Below are 21,214 nucleotides of genomic sequence, written 5' to 3'. Positions count from 1 at the left end.
AGAGCATATAATCACAGAAAATCACAAGCTTACTTCATCACTTAACCGTGGAGGACTCTGGGAAATCACAAAACCTGCACAAACAATATTTATTAGGACTGAAAAGTACTTTAGATTTTTAACTTCCAACTGTCTTGTAACAGGGATTGACATTAATGAGATAAAGTCTAAATCAACTAATGATAGTGAAGTATTAGCAGCTTTCAACTGCATGAAGGCAAATTCAGAACTTAAAGTAGATGATAGGGTGGCCAAGGATGTGCTACAGAACATTATTCACCTGTACATCAGAGTTCGGTCATTTTCATTTGCTCGAGATGTTGTTCAGAAGTACGAATTAGAGACGAAACTAGTCAAGGAGAAGGTATTAAGAACACAAATAAGCAGAGGAAGCAAAGATTCTGAGATTCGACAGCCTTAGTAAACGTTTTACTCACTGTCACACATAATTCAAGAGGCAGTGATATTAATGATTGCCATTTTATTACACTCCAATGGCTGTATTTCAACATAACATTGTCTTCCCTCAAGATGTAGTGAGCCAAGTTCAGATATTTTAACAATCAGTCTATTACAAATTTAAACTGAAGTTTGATTTTTGATACTTTCCACGTATATGATGGCAGTAAATTTTGCATACATTACAGTTACGATATCTGAGCATGGCCTTCATATTTCTTATTGAATATGTTATTGTTGTGCAAAACAAATAAGGTTATTGATAAAACTGTTTTTAAGCATCTTCGTAAAGCTTACGATACAAAAGCCTGCTAATGACATTGATTTTTTTTTTCATTAAAGCTAAATGTTTGTTTGATATGTTTTAAATGTTTGTTAGACATCGAACATGATAAAAATGATATCCTTATTACAGTAGTCCTAAGATTTGCTAGTGTATAAATAATTCGTAACTCATTCAGGATTGTTTCATTATCTCAAATGTCATTTCGTTTTTCTCTTTGGTAGAGGGTCACTGCTAACATTAACCCATGCCTCCCTCTAGTATTTCCAGACTGACATGAAACAGAATGCTGGATTCGAATGGTGTTGTCATTATAACCAAACATTCGAATGTCTGGGTTGTCATTTCTTCTTCCGATCTTTCGCTGACTTCCAAAATATTCTTCAATTGGATCTTGACAAAATCGCTCTGTCAAAACATGTTCCACTCCTTCTTGAAGTAGGAACTTAGTAGCCTCAACAACGGAGTGGCTTGTTATCTGCATCCCTTCAAATGTTTGCCAAGACAGGAACATTCTGCTCCTGGCATTTGCAGTGAAATTGCCTGGTCGGTTCAGGGTACTCTGCTTCCACTCTTTCAGGTATGTTAGGAATTCACCTTCAAACCAGTCAAATCTCTGATCTGTAGTGGATGTGTATGGGGCAAGGAAAGGTTTTCTCTTCCTCTGATGCTCCTGTGTACTGCGTACATTCAAGCAATCAAAGAAAGAGTCTACTACCATTTCACATAACTTGGCAGTACCTGCTGTTTCAGGTGGGCTGAATGTGTTGAGGACAGCTGCTACAGATGCGCTGAGTACTTGAGCTGCCAGGTTGACACGCATCGTTGAGTAGGATGTGAGTTTGATGTGGTCAAAAGTGAGTCTTGGGAGCAGTTTCAAACCATTTTCCACATCTTGGTAAAAGAGTTGGACAATATGTCGCCACAACAAGTAGTGCCCATCATTCCACATGTACCTGAAATATATATGGTACCGGTAATGAAAATAGTGTTTTTGCGATAAATGCAGAAATTTTTGCGCACTCATTGGCTAATTTTTATTATCAATAAGTGGAAAGAGATATGAATTTATAGTTTATGTGATGCGTCAACGAGCGAGAGCGGACAATATGCCAACTTGTCATCATAAAAAAACAATAAGAGCACAGAGGTATGAAAACCTGGCGTCAGTTTGTTAAATTTAATATAACTTTATTATTTTATTATTCCAATATCCCAGCAAAAATATTGGATCTTTTTGTTGTTACTGAGTCATGAAGTCATTTCAGTGTAGGGAGCTGTCATTATTTATAAAAGGTGGCGGGGAAGAAGAATTTTTGTCATCATCAATCTTTATCTTTGGTTTAGTGTAATAATAAAAATATAAATAATACCTGAACATGAAACATACCTAGTACATGTACCAGATCCAGAATGATAGAGGCATTAACTGGACAGCTGTGATTCCATTAGTTGCGAAGTAAGCGAGACTGAATTTCAACTCGGTGCAAACACCCCTGACAAGGAATACAAGTGCATGTGTTGCAACTGTATCTGCCATATCAAGTGTTGCAAAATTAATGTCTGGATCCCCTTAGTCCACGTAACCAACAAGTTCACCAGTAACCTTGTCAAAGACAAGATTTGACATTATCTTCATCTCATCAAAGAGTAACACAATGTACCTCTGTACATCAAAGTATGTGTCTGTCATTTCTTTAAGTTCTTGCAGGAAACTTTCATGAAAACCTCTCTTTGGCCGTATAAAGTTCCTGTAATCCCGCAGAGTCCGTTGACTGGGTAACACAAGAATTCCACTGTTTCTCAATTCCTCATAACAAGATGGAGACTTCGCTGCCAAGGACAAACAGTACCTTACTATCATAGGGTGAAACCTCACTCCAGTTGCACTGCTTGAAAACATTTTTTTCTGTTGCTGCCAAAATAACTCCATAAATGGAGATATTCTAGCATTGGTTTTCCCTAGAATTGATGTCAGATCCTTGCTGAGCTCATGGCCACCCTCGATGCTGGAATTCTTTATTTCAGCCTTCATCTCATTCAACTGTTGCTCAAGTTCTGCACACTTTAATCTCTGCATCTGGAGTGCGAGTTTAATTCTCTCAGGTGGTGTTTGGGATACTGGAGAGTTGATGTGAGCAGGCTCTGATAATTTTTTCAGCTTTGATCTATTTGTTTTACCCACTGCATGAGAAAATTTGGAGCAAGGCATGCACTGCTGGTTACTGTCTTCACACAGAAGTTCACATCCCTTAGCACGCCAGTACTGTTTACTTGGGAATGGTTCTTCTTCCTTCAAGTGATCCACAAACTTTGGAATGACATGCTGTAACACATCACTACATGTTAAAGGTTCAACACCAGGGCAAATAAAATACCTCTCCATATCCTTGACAAGGTTAGAAACAGACACATTCATCACAGACGTAAAGCAGTTTAAATAAAGTTCGTGGTCTTCAGGTAATAAGCATCCATACACCTTGATAGTGAACCCCAGACTGTCGTCGATTATTAGTTTGAGTTCAGGTAATAAAAACGAATCACGTACCCTTTTAATAAGAATTCTGTCGTTTAGTTGTTCTAATTTCCAGGTGGAAAGAGTTTTCAGAGATTTTACTCTGACACAAAGTCCTTCGAAGTTCTTGTAGATTCGTTTGTTGATCTTGCTGTCTTCATGATCTCTGACAATGGACCTCGACGGTCTCATCACAGGCCTCCTTGAATCGCGGCTTTTCTTGGGTATATTAACCGTTGGGAGAGCTCCAAACTTTGGCTTTTTCTTCGTCATCTTTTCCGAATGAACTAGGAGAGAGAGAGAAAAGGAGAATTTGCTCTAAAAGTTCACCAAGAATGTTGAGACTATATTAAAGTTCGCGAGCAGTATGTTCTCATCTGTCAACAACGATAGATTAAAGCATAAACCTGCACTACTTACAGATTTCTATGTCATCAGGTGCGAAATGCTTTTCGCATGTATACACTCTATCATTGTCGATTAGCCTTTGGAGGTCTTTATCCACTACTCGTGATTTTGTCAGCCCATTCAGCCACTGTTCTCGCCACTGTTTATAATCGTCGTTTCTCGGAGCTGGGAGCTTCCATATCCCGATTCCTTTGGTATTCCTGCATGATCCGCATCCAAATACGGCACAATTGTCGCCTGGCATTTCGTATACATAAGTAACTAGTTTGATAACGATTTTAACTATTTTACAGAAAGATAACTGCGATGTTTTCGTGACTCGACAACAACCTCATACTATCTCCGACGCCATTTTGAAAAAACGTATTGCACGGTCATTATCACGTGATCTCTCTAAAATCGAACAATAATCTCTTCCTCTGATGTTCGCCGGTTTTCCTAACCACGTGATCTCTCTAAAATCGAACAATAATCTCTTCCTCTGATGTTCGCCGGTTTTCCTAACCAGTCCCCTCTACTAACTATGGTTCTTGGTGCGGACCAAAAGAAAAGCGGCCTCTGGGCACGAGATTGGTAGGAGTATTTTTTTTTAAACATAAGTCAATTTCAACTAAGAGTAGAGTGTAGGTTCCCTTCAAGTACAAATGATAATTATATTACGACACATGAAATTTACATCGCTCTCTTCCAAGTTTCTTGCATGATTAATCATCTATACTCAATAGTATGCGTTAAATGGTGGCCATAAGAGCATTGTTAGAAGCTATCGTATTGATAAAAACTTATTACCACCATTGCATATTTAAATTTAAAATGAATTAATAATTGACTTAGTAGACAGTAAAATCTATAAAGTAACTCTTGGGAGTGAAAGGCTTAAAGGACGCTTGGCACTATTCTGTGTGTATGGTGATTTGATTTCCACCGTCCACACCAAAATTACTTTCTTTGATAAAAACGCTTTTCCATCTATTTTGCAAGAATTGTAAAAGTGATGATAATAATTGCAATGAAGGACTCTTTGAAATGTGATTTCAAATGTAGATAAAAAAGACTCCAGATAAAAGCCAAAATAAAAGGAACATTAATAAAGGCCACCGTTGGTTCATGGTAGTGTGCAGTGTTGATTTCCATTTTCCAAAAACTAAAAAAAAAAAATTGGTGTCAATCAAGGCTGCACATGGGTGCATTATCATGACACAGTACTTCAATAACCACAGTTAAGTAATTTATTGATTTATATATATTTATCATGACAGTATTGTAGTAAAAATGAACATTATCAGTGCTAATAATCCATCAAATATTTTCGCTTGCATGCGATTGTTATAAATGTGATATCCTACTGGATATTTCCTAATTTGCGTGTTTTGAAAACTATTTGAAGGATAATGAACAAAATAGCCTCCTTTTGGCTTAAAAAAATAAGCTCGGCTATTTGTCCTTGGTCATATCTGTTCCTCGAAGATCACAGTTTTTCTCGAGCTGCGTTCTTGGAAAAACTGTTCGCTTCTCGCAACAGAGAATATTCACGGACAAATATCCGGGCATATTTTCGAGCCAAATGGAGGCTATTGTTTGTATAACAATCAACTTAAAACTCGATCCATTTTTCCAAATTTTACATTGTACAAATACCAACTGTTCTAATTTTGAATTTTAACATTATTCTGGTTAAAATTCAAATTAATTTCAAGTTCCAATTCTATACTTCACTGATGTTTTTTTTTTTTGCATATTAATCACTCTGACTCAAACATTAACTGGGGAACACTTATGATTATATCCACTACTGCAAGAGTACTATGTTGACTGTAACTTCCATGTACTTAATATATTAATGCTAACATACTCAATTCAAGCAAGTTTTAATTACTTTCAAAGTAAACCATTTGTTTCATTCAGATGCAGGTACTCTTTGCACACAAAAACCTTCAAACTTTTCTTAGTAAAGAAGTATCAAAATTATTTATGCTTTTGTCTCCGGTTTCTTTTTCCACTGGGTTGAAAATTGACCGACAAATTGTCTACCAAATTGTCCCTGGTTCTTTTCACTTTTTTGCTCTTTAAGATTAGCTTAACTGCAAAGGAAAAATGCCAATGAGTGTATTTATTTATTCATTTAGTTATTTATAACAATAAGAATAAGCTTTATATAAATTACGTTAGATTAAGGTTGAGATTTACGAGTGCTATGAAAGTTGTACCGGGTTGTTTGTCGTAATTTTAAGAATAAATATTTTACAGGGTGAATGCATACAATTGAAACATCAATTAAGAAAGACTTGAATGGCCGATGTATTAGAAGATTGTGCGTACTGTTTTTCTGCTGTGGTAAGGGATCTGGAAGCATAGGCGACGGGCTGCCCCTTTTGGAGCAGGCATGCCCCAAGTCCCCTTCCGACGCATCGCACTGCAGCTCAACTTCTTCTTTAGGGTTGAAGAATTTCAGCAAAGGTGCAGTCGTTAGTAGTTGCTTTACTCTCTCGCCTTGGTCGTGTGGGTCCCAGTGGAACAGTACGTCTTCCTGGAGGAGGTTCCTTAGATCAGAAGTGGCATCGGAGAGATTCGGCGAGAACTTTTGTAGGTAGTTGACCATGCCGAGTAGACGGCGAACATCTTGCTTATTCTGTGGAGTTGGCATGTTTATTACAGCATCAATCTTTGCTGTGTCCGGTCTTAGACCGTCAGCAGAGATTACATGGCCCATAAAGGTAACCTCTGTTTGTCGATACTTGGGCTTCTCTTTGTTGAGTTTGATCCCCTTATCTCTGCAGCGCTGAAGAAGAGAGTTCAGCTTGCGGTCGTGATCGGCTGTAGCCTCCTCTTTAGTGTTTATAATAATAATTTACATTTCTAAAGCGCTAAAATCATAAAATATTCTAAAGCGCTTTACAACATTATTAACTACAAATATTAAAATGATAAACGACAAAATATCAAAACAAACTGTAAGCCAGCTTGAATAGATGTGTCTTAAGCTTTGACTTAAAAATCGTTACACTTGGACTGTTTCGAATTTACACAGCCGAAGACTAGAATATCGTCGTATATGGGTTATACCCCATCTAGGGCTTCCATAGTGTTGTCTAAGCGACGCTGAAACTCTTCGGGAGCTAGTGATATCCCGAATGGTATCCTGGTCCAGCGATATCGACCCCAGGGTGTGGCGAAGGTTGTAAGTAGGCTACTTTCACGGTCGAGAGGCACGTGCCAGAATCCATTCTTAGCATGAACGACAGTAGAGATCTTAGCATCCGTCAGACGAGGTAGAAGGTCTTCGATGACTGGGAGAGGGTAATGGTTCCTCTTTAGTGCTTCATTCAGCGGTTTCGGGTCTATACACAGGCGGATATTTCCATTTCGCTTGCGCGCTACGACCATGGCCGATATCCAGTATCCAGTCTGTTAGTTGGCCGTTTTTAAGATTTTTAGTGAGAAGAGTTGTCGTGCCGAGAGCGGGGAGTTCGGTCTGATTAAACATAAAGAGTTTCCATGTGCTTGTTTTCAGATCTTTTAATTGATTGTCATTCGTTGCTTTGGCATATAGTCCGGAAGCCAGGACCCTAAAATAAGGGTTTCGTACAATGATCGGGTCAGAAAAGGTTTGATAGTGGATTTTGATAGAACAAGACCTGCTTATCAATGTCAGCTGGTTAGTAGAGTTGAATTGTGGTATAGGTTACGAGTTAAGCGGCTATTTTAATAGGTCACCTGTTTAAATTCATGGAAACGAGGTTAAGATACAAGACCACTGATAATGCGTAAATTAAACGTTTATTTTGACCTGAATCTACAAATATCGTTACACCCAAGAGCCATCATTGGGACAGAGACGGAAACGCCCAGTCAAGCCCTTGGGATATGTGAATTTCACTAACGTTATTTAGACCCTTGCATTTATCGGAAGTTGGTTTTCCGAGAGGTCCGCAAACTTTAATCCGTGATGTCAAGAGTCATCCAAGAAAAGATGTGACAAAAAAATGGCGTCGCGCGTGGAGGTGAGATTTATCGATGACAGTGATTTTCTTATCCACGGGAAAGGTTTTATCTTAAAAGATGATGCCGATAATCTATATTGGGAGGTCGATTCCACGATTTCCTTGGAGTGGAATGATTCCCTCGATGAAATATCAGACTTTGAGGAGGAACTGAGGTCCGGCGCGGACAGCGATGCTGATAGCGAACTTTCAACTTCAACAAGCGCTACGCACGATAACAGCGACGATAGTGATTTCGGTGCAGGACCTTTGGCACCAAATAAAGGTGGAAGAAAGAAACCTAAAGCGAAAAGCCAACAGGGAGCGGGGAATATTAATCGTCGCGCAAAAAAGTCGAGGGAGCCGAAAGTCGTTCCCGGTACTAGTGAAGCACGACCAGTAATTCCAACAAAGACAAAAACACTAAAAAGTATCAAGGAAATCGCGGAGGGAATCAAAAAAAGAAAGCAACAAAGACGCTGACAAAAAAGGAACTAGACGAAGTTATAATGAAACTAGAGGGTAAACGTCCCATGTGCTGGAATTTCTTATTGGAACAGCTTTGTAAACAACCAGTCATGAAACAATTGGAAACCCATCGAAAGCTTATCGAGGAAATACTCGAGGCTCGCTACAACGAGCTATGAAATCTGGTGAATCACATGTTTTCGGTTTACATTGAACATGTATCTGCAGTTGTAGAGGAAGAAAAGAAAGACCGCAAACTTCATTTGACATCGCACTGGATGAACACTCTAACAAGCTATTTGGAAGGTTCATCAAAAAATTCAGAGGTATGTGCTCCAGTGTTTACCGACTTGCCATTAACCATTCATCCGCTACAATTCGGGCCGTGACGGGAATTGTGCACTCTCTTGTTTACGACTTCGCCCAGTCCGAATCGTACAATCTTGCTAAGCCTGTAGATCAGGTTCAGCAGAGCATTTTACTAGAGGATGATGTTACTTTGTACAGAATGTCAGGGGCAGCTCTCTGTCAAATAATTAACCTAAGAAAAGATACCCTGTCAGAAAAGAAAGGCAAGAGAAAGGTCACCTCGCAAAGAAGGATTGACATGGAGCTTGAACTGGATATTTTGGAGAAACTTAAAGAATCTGACAAAAACAGTCTTTCTCAAGCTCTAAAACTGCTTGATGAGGGTAATTTGACTTTTGTGAAGAAGGATTTTCTTAACTTTGTTAGGGATGCTGATTTGACAATCAGAGAATACGTGAATGTGAGGAAACTAAACAAGCACAAAAACAATTTTTTGGAAGTAGTTCACTTTAATGTGTATAATGATGAGCAATTGTTAAAATCTTTCAAATGGTCAATAGGAAAATGTAGAGCATTAACTACAACTTATCCTTTTTCTGTAATTAATAAGATACCGTGATATACTTCACAAACTATGTAACACAAGAACAAAAGAGTTCTTCAGAGGAAAATTTGAGAAGGAGTTGGCCAAATCTGGTAAAGTTGTTGAAGGTGGTCAGTCACTGAGAGACAACCTAAAGACATTTAGTATTACTAAGAAAAGGTAGACTCTATTAATTTTCATGTAAGAAGTATGGAACTCGGAGACATGATGTGATCACACAGGTCAGGACAAAACATACTTTAAGGTTAGAGAAATTTTGAGGGCTAAAGAAAACAAACTTATAAGGGAAGCCTGGCCCTAGTTTCTAACCCCAAAAACATTTACGCTCTTTACTTCAGTTTTTAAGGTAAGTATCTCTAATAAAACTAAATTTTCTTTCTGTCAGTTCAGTTATGTGATGCTCCCGATCTGCATGTGTGATCTACATTGAAAAATTCCCTTCTTTAACACCTGTCACATTCTACCCAGCCACCAGAGGCTACAATTTGCCTGTATGAGCTGTGGCATACCTGTGAAAAAATTCTCTTTTTGCAAGCCAAGTCATACAGCAAAAATGTAATTGCTTACAGGGCAAGCAATACATGACCCTTAAAAAACTCTTACATGTTAAGTTTAATGTACTGTTATCCCCATTCGCTAAAGTCAAAGAACTTGGATTAACTTTTATGGCAAAAGGCCTACGTGCGATCATAAGAAACAAATGTAAGAGTGCACAAGCCTAGATTTTCATTGAAGAATTTTTGCATCACCCCTGAGTGCCAATTTACAATATCACGACAGCTACCCTGTCCATGGGTTACATAGACTACCATGGCTCCACGCTGGCCATGGGAATGGGAATCTACAATTGCAATGGCTTCTGTCTCCCAAATTAGAACTGCCACAGTGCGGAGGCTAGAGATCATAACAGCCACTTGCTTCTGTTGCCGGCTTGCCCCTGCTTGCAAAGTGGTGATCAGAGATGAAAAATCTTCTGATTGCAAATCAAACCCAATGGCTTGATCATAACTTGAAATATGAAAATCATCTCCACAGCATCTTCTATGTCAAGATTTCTAGCCTCTCTATCAAACAGCAGATCATGCAGAGCATTTCCTTCGAACATTTCCTGAGCCGGTACTTCAAACCACTGACTTGGTAGGGTGCTTGCAGTTAACTCTGGCAGACCATGTTTGCCAAACTGAAAGCCAAACAGCGAAGCAATAAGGGTACATGCATTACTTCCTTGACGGCCACCAACAGTTGACTGGCTAAGGTTACCAGAGAGGGAAAACTGCTTTTAAACCAGTGATGCCAAAAGGATCGTACACCAGACAAACTGAGTAAGATGAAATAAGGACCAATAACATGAAACTTTGACGTTTAATCTCTCCACAAAAATTGAAGGATATATAAGAGTTTCTGTTGATCATAATCCCCTCCAACACTCATATACACATCATGTAGCCGAGGCAATTCCTCTGGACTCATAGCATAGCCCCTAATGGTCCCATTCATTGAATTCCAAACAATCTTTGACTGCACCTGTGTTTCAAGTAAAGTAAATGCTTCCAGGTAAAATCAACTAAATTAATTATTGCAACGTTGTTGAAGTAACTGTTAAATTGCTTGCACTAAAGATGATTGCACTAAAATAATGACTTAATTTTTTGTTCTGTCCTGTGTTTAACTTTTGCCAATTTGGACATCCAGAAATTCATAGTTTTAATTTTCCGCACTTACTTAGCTGACCTTTACAAGTGTAAAGATTTTCTACTGTATAAAAAATTTTTCTTTAAATAAAGCCTGATATAATTATAGGAAAGAACAAAACAAAAAGACCCAGAAATACATGAACCAGCAGCTATATTTGTTAATTTATTTATACTTATATTAACACTTTATTATGGTTGCTTTTACTAGCCTTTGTCTCATCAAAAATCAGGACACCAATGCCCAATGGTCTTTTCTTTCCTGTATCAACCTGTATTTTGGTGAAATTTTCATATTCTTGCCTTTGATGAGCAATGTAGTCTTCATGGATCCCAGGCCCATCAGCATTTTTGCTAATGATACGTTGAAGATATTTGGTGCACGGTACTTGCAGGATGCCTAGGTCTCGAACAGCACGAAATGCTGCTGGACTTCTGGCATAGATAGCAAGAGCTATTGAATGAAAGAAGTGAAATTACACAATAATTTATGTACAGTACATTAAATTGTATAAAACACAAATTATATGGTCTCCTTTTCCCTTGTACATGTAAATCAAGAAATAGACCAAGAGTTTTTTTCTGTGTTTATGACACATTGTCAAGCAATTTTTTTTGGTTGTTTTTGTTCTGATATTTGGACTCATGTATACAGGGCAACCCTATACTAGTAAACTCATGCCTTTGATGCATGTTTCTGGCAAAAATTTCTCTGGAAAAGCATATGAAAATTAATTAAATAAAAAACTTACCAACTCTTATCGTTGCAGACGACCACTTATAGAAAGAAATGACTCGATGGGGACTGACATAAACAGAAAAAAAATTATTTATGCACATGGCCGACATGTAAATAACCGGATAACGAACCAATATTATTTTCTTAAAATCGAAAAAGAACACTCTGCTTTAGACAGATTCATCTATTTATTGCCAACCTTCATTCATCGTACATAGTCTATATAGATATAGTTAAGGCAAAAGGAAACGCAGCGAGCTCTGATGAGCGTTTTTCAAGGTTCCGACCAATGATTTCAATGTAAAAGGGTGGCATAATGAGTATCACTTTACTTGTTAATCAACTGGTATCAAGAGTATTTTTCACTGATTGTACATTTGTACATGTGCGTTAATTTGTCTTACAAACTACCTGCTTTACTACCACACTTTGTTTTTAAAATAGTATGAAAGAAATACGGCTCTTTGAGTATCATACTGTAACTCTGGTGAAATATGGTAATGAATGATGTTTACTTTGTGTTTTTGAAAAAAGGAAACTTAAACTTCTTGACTTACCATTCTTGGCCTGGTCCTTGAAAAATGATTCCTTCTCCATCTGCCACATTTCACGGATAACCGCTCCAGTACCGGGCTTGTGATTGTCAGCCTCTTCCACTACTTTCGCTAAACCTTCTTGTCCTTCATTGCACTATTCAATTGACTGAACTAGTTTCACCAGCTCGCTATTCTGTTGTTGGTTGACTGTCACAGATGTTGTACTGATCATTCGCTCCGCGATTCTTATGAAATTCTTTCGCTCTTTTCGAACGTTCTCATGCCTCAATTTTCGGCTTCCGGGCTCAAGCAGGACAATCTAACTTTGGACGACGACGCCTGCTGTCTTTCAATGCGCTCTTCTTCTAGCGAGCTCGTTCTTCTGTCACGAACAACAAGTATTTGTCTCCTCGCAAGTCTACACTCGCTGCATATGTCGCACATTTCGTCGGCCAAATCCAGCTTCCTCGATTTGTATCACAACTTGCACTTTCTAGCACTTGTGCGTCTCCAAGGCCAAAGCTCTTCTTTCATGTTTGACGGTTGAATGCGAATATCCGCGAAGATAGCATCGTAGTCTGACATTCCATGGCACATAACGAAACCTGAATGTGATCGAAGAACCTCAATCACTCGCTCCACAGACAATCGATCGTTCAAGTCAGCTTGACCCTCGTCGACAGTTTTATGGGTGAATACCTGTAATTTATAATGTCCTGATGGACAGAAAAGTAATCTTACTGGATGGTACGTGCCAAGTTTTCCACTGAAGGTCCTCTCCTTGCGAGGATAGACGCTGAGAGCTGCACTTTGGTGATGGCCGGATATCGCTTCCATTTCACAGTGCAGCGAAGCGTCAAATTGATAGACTTTTTCCTCCAGCTTTTTTAATATCTGCACTTCTTTGGAGGTCCTGAGTTCCCGAAGATACTGCTCTTGGGATAATTCCTTGGCTTTCTTCTGTTTCTTTTCAAGAAGACCTTTTAAAGCTTTAACCGCGAGACGCGGACTTTTTCTCACAGCTTTCCCGCCGAAGGAAACAGAATTGGAGTCTTCTTCGGAAGACAAAACCTCGCTTATCTTGCTCTCACGAGTAGGACCGCTTTCTGCAACTTCTTTTTGTGGAACGCACCCACCAGGCCCTTCAATAGACTCATCCGGTATATTTATGCTGAAATCCAGACGCCTGTAAATCGCGGTCGAATACAAGGTCATGTTGAATATTCAATACAAGGGTTGGCGCGCTTCGATTAAGATGTGCGGACGTCCCAGGAATTAGACTTCCATTTAATTGTAACTCTAAAAATAACTTTAGTGAAATTCACATATCCCGGCCACGCCCTCAGATTCGCTCTCTGTCCCAATTATGGCTCTTGTTACGCCTTTGTAGAACGAATCTTAACCATGTTCAGATTGCTCAAATTGAGGTCACGCGACCGAACACGTCACATCTGCAAGGTCAAAAGTGGTGTTTTAGAGCTTTTACTAACCTATTTTAACGTTTTCACTACCATAAATGTGTTAATTATTCATAGATAAACTGATGTTTTAGACGTACTTTTAGTGCATTACACACTTTGACACAAATTCTAACTTATTCAAACTGAAACAATAAAAAATGGCCCTAGGTAAATCAGTTTTACGTTAGGTAAAGGTCTGTTTTGTGACCACAGCTATATATGATCTTCGTAAAAATACAAATAGGAGATAAAATTACTAATATTGATTTTTCAACTTAGCAAAGTGTAAATCTAGCTGAGTAACCTTTCGTTACAGTTTTGAACCGTCAGTCACGGATAGCTATGAGGATGAGCTGCCAGAAAGCCTTCATCTTCCTTTTCGCGTTTATGTTTTCTAGCACGCAGAGTATTCAGCTTGGAAAGGAAGAAGAGAAGTTGCTGAAGCTAGTTATCGCGGAGTTCGAAAGATCCCCGGAAAACGGACGATTTGATCGGGTTATTGAGATGCCATATTTATCAGCAAAACTAATGTCCACAATGTTTTTGTGGTGCCCGATAAGGCATTTCGCGTTGATACTTCCTTGTCCTGTTCATGGTTGCCCTTTACGTGTAGGGAAATGGACGGACATATTGGATGGTACATGCGCAGACCCCAGAAATCCGCGACTTATTTACGTTTTGGGCGGAAATCTTATTCTCGTTCAGGCCTTTTACAGATGCGATGGATTAATATCTGGACTTGAAAAACCTGGTCACAGCTACCTGTCAGCCTCAAATGAAGTACTAGAACTTCTGCCACCAAGCATTTCACAGTTGTTGCCATTATTATGCGGCAACGCAGTGGAATCACTGTACGTTTGTTTGATTACGTCATCACAGGTGTTTATCAAGGACAGAATTTCTGGGAGTTATCGGAGGGAATAGCATCAATGAATTTTCGTGAATGTGTGAGAAACAATCCAGAAAACATAGACTTTGAAAATGATATATTTTGTTCACATCCTGGAAACGACATGCTGATGGACATAATTTTAGAGGAATTTGAAAAGCATAAGCATTTGTACGAAAGCGATATGAACAGACGCGTTGGCAAAATTTTATGTTGTGACCAAACATTTAAAACCAGCAAGTATATTGGTGTTAATCGAGAGGGTGATAATAAGTTCGTAAGGCAATTCCAGAACGTTTTTCTTGGACTAAATGAAAACGGAGAAGTTTTGACGGGGAGATTTACGAAGTCAACTTCATTCTCAGAAATTGAAGATTCACTCCAAGCTTTGAAAGGTAGATTAGACAAGGACAACACTAAAACTTTGGAAATGGTTGTTGTTGACGACTGTTGTCACGTTGCAAACTTCTACGAACGCCTCTTTCCAGGGGTAAAGATTAGACTTGACTTGTTTCATGCGTGCATGAGAGTGGTGCAAAATATTCCAAAAAGCCATAGTATAAGTAAAACATTTTCAGGGGAACTGTCTATGATCTTTCGCAGAAATGGCGACCTAGATTACGAACGATCAATGAGTACGCCATGTTCCGATGAAATCGAGGCGAATTTCGAGAGGTTACTCTTTGCGTAGACGGGAAAGTTAAGTCAGGAAACCCTTCATCACCTGGAAAACCTGCGAAAACACATAAGGAAAGGATGTCTTTCCGACATTCCCCCTGGAATCGGGACGGAGCTCAATGAACGGCTACACAGACATCTGAATCGATCGCTCTTGTGCGGTGTCTCAAAAATTGGCCCAGAACTTGCTTTAGCAGTAATGACTTGTGCGTTATTTGCATGGAACTGTAGGCAAAAAGACAAACCCTCCCGCAAGATGAGAGTTACACCTGTAATGCCAATTGAAACAGTGAAAGAAATAGAATTTCTATTCCCCAACTACATATGAAGCAAACTGCAGCCGTTACTGCAGACGTTACTGCAGACAACCCCAGTTCAAACTATGCCTCACCCGTTAACTTTGCATGTGGAGAAAATATAGAGGAACTCAGAAGAGGTGACACTCTAAAGCAAATCATGCAGAAAATGCTCCACCTTAAAGAATTCATTAGCTATTACAGTAAAAGATGTAAAAGAAACGGTAGATATCCTAGCTCTCTTATGGTCAAAAGGTGTGAATACAGGGCTTATTTTCGACAGCGAAGCTGAAATGAATTCTTTTGGACTGGACTTGACTGCTCATCACAAAGACAATCTCATTCCAAATCTCTCCGGCCTTGACCTGGACTTTGACGCGGTTGATAGGGATGGAGACTGCTTTTTTAGAGCAATCGCCAGACAGCTCTGCAAGCATGATGAGCCTTTACAGGGAACAAACTCATTAACACTGTTCTTCACTTGGATTAGGTGAAAACAATGAAGACAATAACACTAAAATTCTTAGGCAGCTGTTCGTTAAGGAGGTAATAGAAAACATAAACGAGCACAAGGACTGGGTGACATCTGCAAAAGATGAATTAGAACAGGTGGCAAAGTTTAAGCAGGACGGTTTCTTTGCCAGTGAAGTGGGTGAATCTCTGTGGAAAAGCGACATCAAAACTTCTGTGAATACCGATTGTTATAGTTACAGCTTATCCAACTATACCTACTATACCATTTCTGCCATCAAACTTTATCACTCCCAAACCTATCTACATCACTTATGATCACCCAGGACCAAGACACTATGATGCAACGAGAGGTACGTAATAGTCTTGCTTAGTGACCTTGGGTTCATAGGAAATCCCCTTCGGAATGACGTATTTGTGAAACCTGGAGAATTTCTTCTTTTATTTCATCCTTTTTTTTTCCAAGAGTATTTTTGACTTTAATAAATTATAACATAACCTGCTTAATGTGGACATCTCTTAATAATTTTTATGATCACTTTCTTCACGTGGAGTATTCTGAATAGAAAGATGCCATTCAAATTAAAGTTAAAACGGTAGCTGATGTAGGGAATGATAAAAAAAAAAAAAACACGCTTTTTTCGGCCCAGTTTACTCCCGCTCAAATCTTTAAAAACAATGGCCACTCTCAAAAGCCCCCAAAGCCCTTCTCCCAATTCTGCATAAAAAAGACCAAGTCTGTTAAGTGAAGGAAAGTCACTTTTATTCAAACTTACACAGAGCAATAATGACATTCAGTGCTTTCAAATATGAAAAAAGGAGATTGTTAAAAAGGAAAATTAATTTTTTATTTTTCCTGTATAAAACTCTTGTAAAAAAACGGAACGGCCTCCAGTTAACTGAGTTTCAGTCACCTAAACGATCTCTTCAGAGTACACACAGTTCTATATATATATATGTTTTCTGTAACTGTTAATTACTCTTTGCCGTTTTTCCTATATAAGAAATTTCATATTCTGATGACGGCAGCGAGGAAGTTCAAGATGCGGAAACAAGGTGCAGTTGCGGCAAAAATAGAAAACAAACAGATTCTCCAGTTTCCTGTGTTTCCTCTAGATGTCCGTGCCACAGACGAAAGCGGCCATGTATCAGGAAATGCAGATGTTATAACTCTAAAAATGAAAATGATTCAAAAGTAAAGGGAGAGAAGAAATCTTTAAGAACTAAAGGATGTAGGTATGGGATTGCAAGGAAAGGCAAGGAAGATGATTCAAGTAAAAAATCATGTCAAGATGGTTTACGGAAATCAAAGTGTCCAGCCTGGCAGGGGAAACGGGGTGCACCGATCTCTGTAGATGCATAAATTGCGGCAACATCTTTCAATCGCGTGTTGCTGCAGCAGCAATAAGCAGGCCGTCTAGGAAACGACGAAGAGAATTAGTTTACCCTGACAAGCGGAAACCAGGAAAATGTTTTCTAGAGACAGAAAATATTCCATTTGAATCGGGGCCTTGGAGGAATCTCGAAATAATGTGTTTAATTGTTTGCCAGGAGGTGTTAAGAGGTCATGGGATCTCTGCCAACTCAAAAAATTTGCAACTCCTGTATAATTTTGTTGCGGAATCTGAGGGTGTAAGGAATGTCTTTACTTATGTCCTCAAAGTCTACAGCACAAGTTGCTGCAAAACTTGCACACTTACAAGCCAATCGTACGTTGTGACTAATACACTGTAATCAGTGTAGGGATTACAATAATTCAAGAGAGGATAAAGGGGACAGAGAAGGTAATCCCCCATACACGCCCTATTCCATAGATAATTCCTCTCGAGCAATTTTTGGGATCGGAATAAAGTTACCTCGCCTGCTGCGTGGATGTTGAGAACATTCCTGAATATTGAAGCGAAATGAGTAAGTGCTTATGGGAAAAGGAAATCACTGGACTCTTTGACAACAAGTAACTCTAAAAAGAAGAGGGAAAGCGCTGATTCGAGCAGCGGAATTTTTTGTGGAGAAATATAATTTTTTACACACAACATGCTCCATTCATTAAGTAAAACCAGGTAGAAACCGACTAAAACTAAAGCTAAACATTGTTTTGTTTAGGTAGCTGGAAGACCAAGAAGATCTCCAACTCTGTTTGCTGCGAAGCAAAAAATTCGCACTAAGCTTTTCCTAAATTTCTTGCCATTGTACGTTGTTAATTTCTCCACATTGGCCTGGTTTTTCTTTTCTCTTCTTATAAATACTTTTAACAGCTTATATATATTTGTTTGTATTTTCGTATTGCAAGTGTTTGTACTATAAGTAATTAATGTTTGATATTGTAATGTACTGTAAGTAAAAGGAAAAATAAAAAAAAAATATTAAAAAACAAAAAAAGTGCCTAAAATGGAAGGAAAGGGAGTAAGGCAGTCCAAGATATGATGGATTGAAGTGGTCTAGAGTAACCATTTTGTAGTTAGGGCTTTCCCCCAACAGGCCTACAGACGGGATTTTCTAAGGGAGATCAAAATGAATACGCAGCTCTGGGAAAAAATTGAAATCTTGGCTTGTCTGAGTTAACGATTTGTGTTTTATAAAGAAATAACATCCTCAGTCAATAAAAAGAAGTGAAATATAGTAACATTTAGAACTACATACTTTTCCGGGGTCTGTTGCATATATAAACACTTTCCATGTTCATGGGAACCAGCGTTTTATACACAAGTCCGTGTTTTATACCCAGCCGGCAGTCCATGTTTTATAATGACCGGGGAAATTGATTGCAGTAACAGAGTGGTTAATTACTGGATATTAGTTAGGGCTAATAAACAGAGGGCCCAATCTTGATGAGCAGTAACAACGTGGTCTTATGGCAGGGCTTTCACGGTGGCCAAAAGAATGACCTCAGCCAATCTCCCCAGGGTGTTAGTAACAATTGATAAATGCTAGGGACAGATGATCAGTGCTAGGGACAAATGATCAGTGTTAGGGACAGATGATCAGTGTTAGGGACAGATGATCAGTGTTAGGGACAGATGATCAGTGTTAGGGACAGATGATAAGTGCTAGGGACAGATGATCAGTAATAAGGACAGATAATCAGTGCTAGGGACAGATGATCAATGCTAGGGACAGTCAATCAGTACTAGGGACATATGATTAATGTTAGGGACAGATGATCAGTGCTAGGGACAAATGATTAATGCTAGGGACAGTCAATCAGTACTAGGGACAGATGATCAGTGTTAGGGACAGATGATCAACGCTAGGGACAGATGATAAGTGCTAGGGACAGATGCTCAGTAATAAGGACAGATAATCAGTGCTAGGGACAAATGATCAGTGTTAGGGACAGTTGATCAGTGCTAGGGACAGATGATCAATGCTAGGGACAGTCAATCAGTACTAGGGACATATGATCAATGTTAGGGACATATGATCAATGGTAGGGACAGATGATCAACGCTAGGGACAGATGATCAGTGCTAGGGACAGATGATTAATGGTAGGGACAGTCAATCAGTACTAGGGACAGATGATAAATGCTAGGGACAGATGATCAGTGCTAGGGACAAATGATCAGTGTTAGGGACAGTTGATCAGTGCTAGGGACAGATGGATGGATGGATGGAACCCTTTATTTAAATACGGCATTTTATCAAATTGAAATATACAGCGATATTAAAATTTGGTTTACATAAAATCCGTACACAATACAAGATATATATTTACTATTACAAAGCTAAATGTTCTAGAACTAGTTTTGCTGGTGCTGACAATAATAGTCCAGCTTACCCATAAACTTTTTTAGCGAAGTTTCTTCCTTTAAACTGTTTGGCAAATCATTCCAGATTCTTGCTCGGGTAAATGCAAAACTGTTTCTGTAAAAATCTGTGCGACTTTTAGGGAGCGCAAGATTCATTCTGGAAGATCGCAGTCCATAATCATGAAAAGAGGCGCTATGGGTTAACATTTCAGACAGGTACGGGGAAGTGAGACCATTCAGTATTTTAAACATCAAAATGGCTTTTTGACGTTTTCTCATTGTTTCTAATGTCATCCAGCCTAATTTACAGAGAACATCACTAGATCTCTGAAAATAGGAAGCACCAGTTATTATTCGCGCTGCACGGTTTTGGAGCTTTTGCAAATTAACAATCTGTGTTTCACTTATACTATCCCAAACAATGCAACAATATGTAAAGTAAGGCTAAATTATTGACCTGTAAATGTCAATTAGGTTTTCCGTTTTTAGAGAAAGGTTTAACCCTTCTTAGAACACTCAAATTACAGGTAACCTTCTGTCTCATACTTAGCATGTGGCTATCCCAAGTTAAATATTCATCGATGTCTACACCAAGACATTTAACAGATTTTACTTTATCCAATTCGGTGTCAATCAATGAATCAATAATCTTTATTTATACACGATAAGTATTTAAAGCGACACTTCGCTTGTGGGGTCGTGTCTAAATAGTTAAGTAAGATAACTAATGAAGTAGAGAATAAATAGGATATATCCAGCTAAAATCATATCGCTACTTACTACTTACAAGTCTAAAACGATAAAAACTTAAAATTCTAAAAAGCAAGGTGGTACTCTAATATCGTCTAATTATTAACACTAATACTTAAAGTCTTCCTCCCTTCTGGTTAATTTTTGAGGGGAGATACAGTCGAAATCAAGGTGTAGCGAAGCCTTAGATCGTCTTGCTATAATCGTATATTTCTTAACATTGTCTTAACAAAGAAAGAGCAATATCCTCTTCCAAGCTCGCCACTCTTTGTCTTGATCTTACAACCATAAAATCAGTTTTTAACACATTTAGGGTAAGCCTCTTGGCTGAAAGCTAAGAGGCTATACCCCTGAGATCCTTTGACATTTTGTTCTGCAGGGCAGGGAAACTGTAGCCTGAGAATGTCAAGTTCGTATCGTCAGCAACTAATCTTGCTACCCCATAATCTAAACACTTAGAGATATCATTTATATATATAAGAAAGAGCAGCAGACCTAAAATTGAACCTTGAGGAACACCACATGTTATGTAATCTATAGATGAGTTGATACCATTAGCATAACGTACTTGTTGTCGATTTTCTAGATACGAAGTGAACCAATTGATTGTTGCAGTTTCTACACCGTAGTATCTAAGTTTTGTAAGTAAAATATCATGGTCAACGGTATCGAAGGCTTTTTTCAAGTCAAGGAAAAGAACCCCATTAACCATGCTTTTATCAATATTAAAACACCACTCATTAGTTATATCAAGTAAGGCAGTAAGAGTTGAATGAAGAGGTCTAAATCCGGGCTGGTAAGTATAAAGAAAGTTATTCTCATTAACATACGTATATAACTGGTCAAATGTAATTATTTCAAATACTCGTGCAATTGTTGGCAAAACAGAAATCGGTCTGTAATTATTTGCGTTGCTCAGATCACCCGATT

General features: G+C 38.6%; 2 protein-coding genes and 2 pseudogenes across 2 annotated transcripts; 1 reads left to right on the top strand and 3 right to left on the bottom strand.

Moving 5' to 3' along the window:
- Positions 1–75: 75 nt before the first annotated feature.
- LOC148732845 (uncharacterized) lies at positions 76–2,163 on the bottom strand. The gene is made up of 2 exons (XM_088758793.1): positions 2,133–2,163; positions 76–1,698 (listed from the first exon to the last, which is right to left on the bottom strand). Exon 2 carries the CDS (start codon positions 1,692–1,694, stop codon positions 936–938), a length of 759 nt encoding a protein of 252 aa, XP_088614919.1. The 5' UTR covers positions 1,695–1,698; positions 2,133–2,163; the 3' UTR covers positions 76–935.
- Positions 2,164–2,166: 3 nt separating this feature from the next.
- On the bottom strand, positions 2,167–4,100 carry LOC111321541 (uncharacterized). The gene is made up of 2 exons (XM_022924453.2): positions 3,678–4,100; positions 2,167–3,544 (listed from the first exon to the last, which is right to left on the bottom strand). Exons 1-2 carry the CDS (start codon positions 3,907–3,909, stop codon positions 2,316–2,318), a joined length of 1,461 nt encoding a protein of 486 aa, XP_022780188.2. The 5' UTR covers positions 3,910–4,100; the 3' UTR covers positions 2,167–2,315.
- Positions 4,101–9,041: 4,941 nt separating this feature from the next.
- LOC148732844 (uncharacterized) lies at positions 9,042–10,375 on the bottom strand (annotated as a pseudogene).
- Positions 10,376–13,789: 3,414 nt separating this feature from the next.
- Positions 13,790–16,317, top strand: LOC148732843 (uncharacterized; annotated as a pseudogene).
- The last annotated feature ends 4,897 nt before the right edge of the window (positions 16,318–21,214 follow it).

The sequence above is a fragment of the Stylophora pistillata genome, chromosome 4 (assembly GCF_964205215.1).
Source record: "Stylophora pistillata chromosome 4, jaStyPist1.2, whole genome shotgun sequence".
Classification (NCBI taxonomy): domain Eukaryota; kingdom Metazoa; phylum Cnidaria; class Anthozoa; order Scleractinia; family Pocilloporidae; genus Stylophora; species Stylophora pistillata.
Note: the sequence above shows the minus strand (reverse complement) of the source record. Positions and strands in the feature narration are given on the sequence as shown.